The following is a 6,259-nucleotide window of genomic DNA, read 5'->3' on the forward strand; positions in this document are numbered from 1 at the left end:
TTCTACCGCTCCTTCCTCCTTCCCAACCGCCCCATCCTCTCTATAGCGTTTAACGAACGAGCATCGTAGTGTACGATTTGTTTCCAAGTTTCCTTAAAATTCCAAACGGCTGGAGGATAATCAATAATATGTTGTGCTTGGTCCATACGTGACGACCTCGAGCCAGGTAATTTGACTTGCGATCCTCCCACTCAAACATTAAGTTATTTGGGATGGTAATGCACTCTTGTTTTTTGTATGTAATGTTTGAGTCCAAACAATGTTGCACTAACTTTAATGGATTAAAAACTATTTCTTTGTTCGTCACCTAATAAGGTCGACCGGTCAACCGTTTACAACGCACGTCTTAAGCTTGTAGAGAAAAGTTGTTTAAAATGTAGAGCGTTGGATTAAAATCAACTGGTATAAATGAAAATTTGCGAGGGAAACGAGCATTGGCTTACAGCAATCTTACAGCCATGTTATCAAGACTCGAGCCGCCTTGCACAGTCCTAACTAATGCAATGAGTAGACGCGACCGATTCAAGCGTTATTTGTGTTCCAAGGCAATCCAATGTTATTGTTCCAAAGATAGTTGCGATCCATCAGCCCAAATCGCCCCTCCCCCTCCCCTAGCTAATGTGTAGAAAAGCAAAACGGCTTTTCGCCTGGAAATGCAGTTAATTTACTTGAAGCTTGCTAAAACAGAAAGAAAACGAGGAGAGTTGAGTTTGGAAATTTTCAAGTCAAGTACTGTTCAAAGGGCAACATTTCAGCCTCAATTCTCATCAGAATCTGTAAAGATTAAAGGTTAAAAGTGTCTCCCTCTTAGTTTAATATACATAATTACACAAAAGGTTTAATAGAAAAAAAGTTCAGCTGTCACGCGCTATTGGAAGGAGATGGCAAAGGATTTAAGCTCTCACCTCTTTATTGATTCATTAAGATAAACCCTGAAATAGCTCATAAGAGCTTTTGATTAAAAAATGGTGCCTTTTGATTGGCGTGGCCACTAGTGTTCTCTCCGCTGTCAACCTCCGTGCCCAGCTTCATATGTCCAGCGCTGCTCAAAGACCACTCCGCTTAAACTAAAACTAAAAACTACTTTCGAAATACTTGTTACTGGGAAAAGAAGCACAAAAAAGTCACAGTTTCAGGTTTTATCGTTAGTCTACTGCTTGAGTAGTTTCCAGTAAGCGCGGTTGTAGTAATTGGCATCAGAACCCAGAGTTTTGGGAGCAGACGTCCATCCCCCTTCATCCTCTCGGTTTCCTTCTATTTTGGGGCCATCTTGAAATACGTATCTGAGCGTCTCAAAGTTTTCAAAGAAGTATTTGTCATCTCCTTGGGGGATGATTTTCCAGTAGGCCCGATTGTAGTAATTGGCATCCGTTCCCACAATTTTAGGTGCATTAGTCCAGCCTCCTTCGCTTCCATGATCGCCTTCAATTTTTGCACCAGTTGAAAACAAATACCTCTTTGTTTCGACATTCTCTATGAAGTATTTGTCGTTACCTTGTGGAATAATCTTCCAATAGGCTCGGTTGTAGTAATTGGCATCAGCTCCCACAACACTAGGCGCCTCAGTCCAACCGCCTTCGTCTCCTCGGTTTCCTTTTATTTCAGGGCCGTCTTGGAACAAGTAACGCTGTGTTTCCATATTTTCTATGAGATACGTTCCCTCAGCAATACCAGAAGCCATGTTCATTGACAATGACTTTTCTCTTTTTCTTAGATCTTCAGTTCGTGTCAAAACTCTAGGCAGCTCGAAAAAATGATAATGCTTGCTGCTCGTTTCTTTGTTGTTTATATGCATTTTTCTCACTTATGAGTGGGAGTATCGAGCACGTTACTCAGCCAATCCGCTCATCAGGATCAAACCGCAAGTCACAACTCACCATGCACATTGTGCTCGATAGAGGGCGCCCCGCTACCACAAAAAAAAGGCGGCAGAACAGTCTGTAAGACTTTTTGTGCAGAATACCCCGCCACTTTGGCCACCTCATTTACATGTGTCGGGAGGCTTTGAAGATCGAGGTATAATACAATAGACGCCATTCTTATTCAGTGACATGTAAATGAGTGGCAGGGTATTCTGCAGTTTAGCCTTATTTATAAAGGAAAATAGAATTTCCAATGTCATACATATAAACAGAGCAAACGAATACACTTAAAGCTGAAATGTTTGGGACCGGTACTGCGATGATCTCGAATCGTACGACGAGCTTTGAGTTAATGAAGTATAACTGTTAAGTGTATCGAGGTGAACGAATCGGTTGCTTGTACAGTGGACTACAGTGCAATAATCGTTGATCCTTGACCCTCATATCAGAACTAAATTTAGGTTTTGTTTACTTTGTTTTCGAAAGAAAGGTTTATCACGCAACTGAGTACCCAAATGTTTTTCTTCTCAAGGGTAAGAAATTCACGTCTTGCAAAAGTATAAAATTTCTCTTCTACAAACCATTGTTTTGAGTATTACAGAGCTGTTTAAGAATGAAATTGACTGCTAATGCAAAATACAGTTCATAACTGGACAGGCTGGGGAGACAAAAGATATTAAAAATATTATCGGGACCTATTGATTTGAAATAATAATTGGGTGAAACAAATTGTGCACGCCTTAAGACGGGTGGAAATAATTATAGGTTGGTAAAGCCACAATTGATAAGTTTGAGAGGAATAAGGGCCCTCTCTTTGATTCCTTGTTTTTCAAGAAAAAATATTGAGTTGTTGGCTGAAATAGTTAAAAAGCAAATATTGGACCAGAATTTTTACCAAAGGACATAAATATGTAACGTCTCCCTATGATATTCTAACGTTATTCAGCAAACAGATAATGAGAATACTCAAAGCTGTTATCTTGCTCTAACAGCAAAGTCTCCTAACTCAACTACAAGGAAATTTGGAGCAGCAAGAGGGGAGAATTAACAATCATATCTTGGGAGTTAAAGAGTTAATCAGTCAGCAAATGAAGAATGAACGAATGAAGAACTGCTCAGTTGTTTCATTTGTACCAGCAAAGACGAACAAGTCTTAAAATCATAACTTGTAAATTGGTGTAAACAAATTCGAGCGCTTAGGCCGATTATTTAAAATGTTAAATACAACTATCATTCAGACAAGGCAAAAAGAAAATGCGTGTCATAAGCACTACACGTGACGCGTGAATACCCATTAGATGGGAGCTTTAAGGAGGGTGTTGCCTCCGGCCAGGGGGCAGAATAACACAACAGACGTCTTATTTCTCATTCCTATTTCTCTGAATATGCCGTATGCAACGCTCTCGTCTCCCTTCTACCACTCCTCCCCCCTTCCCAACCGCCACATCTCTCTATATAACGTTTAAAGAACTAGCATCGTAAGTTACGCTTTGTTTCTAAGTTTCCTTAAAATTTCAAACGGCTGGAGGATAATGCCTGAAGATAGCGACAGGAAACGATCCATTGACGTTGTGCTTGGTCCATACGTGATGACCTCGAGCCAAGTATTTTGACTTCCGGTCCTCCCACTCAAACATTAAGTGCCTACTGATATTATTTGGGATGGTAATGCTCTCTTGTTCTTTGTACGTAATGTTTGAGTCCAAACAATGTTGCACTAACTTTCATGGCTTGGCAATTTGCAATTATTGGACCAGTGATTAAAAACTGTTTCTTTGTTCGTCACCTAATAAAATTGGTCGACCGGTCATTAACCGTTTACAACGCACGTCTTAAGCTTGTAGAGAAACGTTGCGTTTGATTAAAATCAACTGGTATAAATGAAAATTTGCGAGGGAAACGAGTATTGGCTTACAAAAATCTTACAGCCATGTTATAGTCAATCAAGGCCATCAAGACTCGTTGCTTTGTAATGCATCAGTGAATTTTTTTTTAAATATTCAGCCTTTCGTGCCTCACAAGGTAATAAACGCAAAAACCTGCTAACAGAGGAAGCTTGAGATTTTTTTAACGAAAGAAATGACGATCTGATACCGCATTTAAGAAAGGTTTTGTGGCTCATTATAATAACGGTCGATAAGTCAATCGTTGACTCATAACATTCCTAACAAACTAATAATTAAATCGGCTTGGTTGATACTTTCGAATCAGTTCACCACAACATTGAGCTTTTGTCCATCAACACTGCACGAGAGATTATAAACTTTACAATCCCTTGCTTTGAATTTGTGGTCATCTTACTAGGGGTAGGGTTAGCAGTAATCTAATGTGAGCCAATTATAACTAATCATTTCTGCCACTAAGAATAGAGATCTGGGTAAGGGGGTAGTGGCGGAGGGGGGGGGGGGAGGGGGCTACTCTGTCACTTCGTCACGAATGAGGGCATGACAAGTTACCCCACGATGCGCCATCTAACCCGTAAACTGCTTCTAGATCTACTTTACATTGCCTGGTAGAGAGAGGATACTTATTTGAAATCTTTCAAAGGGCTAACCGCTAGGTTCTCCAAGTCTTATGAACCATACTTTTATGGAGCGGCACATTTTTAAAAAAACTAATTTAGCGAAATACCCGTTCCCCCGAAAAACTGCGTGGAACTTTTGATACGATGAAGCATTTGGCCTCCCTACAACGAAATAATAAAGTTGATGTCAAGCTTGTATTTAAGAGAAAATAATTTCATTATTTTCTCGTGTTGTATTCTATTTCCTCGACTCGACTGGAATGTAGTTATAGAAATATATATCTCAAACGATCGAGGGTTCAACTGTCTTCAGCATGCTATCAACAGCGACCAGGAAATGTCTACTGCTTCTGCTTTCTTAAAGGAGAGCGGCGGTTGGATATTTCTAGCAAGGTTAGAAGAGTAAGTAAGCCTAGTAACCAAGAGGAGTTGTCAACCACTGCTAGTTCCTCATCACAATCCACTCTCCGCCGACGGACAATCTTGTAAGCGGACAGCTCCACTAACTGACCATTTTTTAATTCTCCGTTTGCCTCCCAGTCAAACTCTGCACACATTCCCGTAAGCGAACGCGGACACTTCAAAGTGAAATTTGGATTTTCTGTTACATGCGCTCTCTTGTGAGTGGACACTTCATGCATAATAACTGATCATATAAGAGTTGTAAAGTGCATTCGTTTTCTCTTTTTTTTTTTTTCCCCTCCGAGTTTTGGCATTTGCCATCGAGAAAGATCTTCAGTTTGAGAGAGTTGACAGTATTGTCAAATGCAAGACAAACTTTTCCATCGACCTATTGCAGTTCTGACCAATTCTGATCCTCAGCACAAGAGAGCTTGAGAAAATAAAAAAAGAGATGTATTTCAAGGTGATAGTCTATAGGGATGCCAAATGGCACAAAAACAATGTAATGGAAAGTGAAACTTAGTGTACAAGAGAAGCGTGACATTGCACTGAGTGGTTATTGGGCAATCACAAATCATATGACCCACTTCCGGTGCATTTCTACGTATTGTTGCGACTTAATGTCGGGGGAACTAGTTATCGAGCACACCACGCTCGGCGAAAGGTACCAAGACTCTCGAGCTGTCTTTTTCTGCTTTCTTTAATTACTCGGCTTTCCAGTACACGATTCCACTTACATCCAAGCTTATTTCATTCTGAGTAATTCTAGTTAATCTCTCAGGCTCTCACACTCTGATTCTCAATGGATACTTCTTCTTAAACTGCGGTATTCTCAGTGGCGCTACTCTACTTCACACTGTCTACATTCTTCTAGTCTTCTCTTCGCTCTCTACTATCTACTCTCTCTTCTCTCTTCTCCACTTCCTCTTCAAAGTAAACTCTAATAAAGATGCTCATATATTCACTACTGACAGATATGGGTGGGCATGCCAGCCGGCTGACGATGGGAGATCACACATTTGTTGTTAGAACGCTAAACCAAACAATTTTACGAGACTTTCGATCTGAACAACAAAGTACTTAATCGTAATGCTTCCGTTCAACTGAGCCAACCTCTGACTGCGTTGGTCAAAAGAAGAACTTTCTTGTGGGTCCAAAGCAAGGTCAGTGAACAAATAAAGCACGTCTACTAGAGGAAGTTAGAAAAGGCTGTCACGATTCGGAAACTCATCAGGACAGGTCAAACCCAAATAACTTCGAGATTCGAATTCATACATTCAACACTTTCTAAATATAAACGATAAATTAAACCAAACTGAACTGACTAAAAGTAACTGACTTACTGAAGGTAAAATAACTAGATGCTTCATAACAGTATCAGTATTTTTCAGGGCTTGCTCATTCCATTTTTCTCTGGTTTTCGAATAAAGGTAGGTGCATGATAAGGAATGAATTAAGTAAATTTTTAGAG

General features: G+C 40.1%; 1 protein-coding gene across 1 annotated transcript; it reads right to left on the reverse strand.

The window, feature by feature from the left end:
* Nucleotides 1-892: 892 nt before the first annotated feature.
* On the reverse strand, nucleotides 893-2,230 carry LOC113668570 (uncharacterized). Its single transcript, XM_027184494.2, has one exon. It carries the CDS (start codon nucleotides 1,793-1,795, stop codon nucleotides 1,151-1,153), a length of 645 nt encoding a protein of 214 aa, XP_027040295.2. The 5' UTR covers nucleotides 1,796-2,230; the 3' UTR covers nucleotides 893-1,150.
* Between the last annotated feature and the right edge of the window lie 4,029 nt (nucleotides 2,231-6,259).

This window comes from Pocillopora damicornis, chromosome 8 (genome assembly GCF_964200805.1).
Source record: "Pocillopora damicornis chromosome 8, jaPocDami1.2, whole genome shotgun sequence".
Classification (NCBI taxonomy): Eukaryota; Metazoa; Cnidaria; class Anthozoa; order Scleractinia; family Pocilloporidae; genus Pocillopora; species Pocillopora damicornis.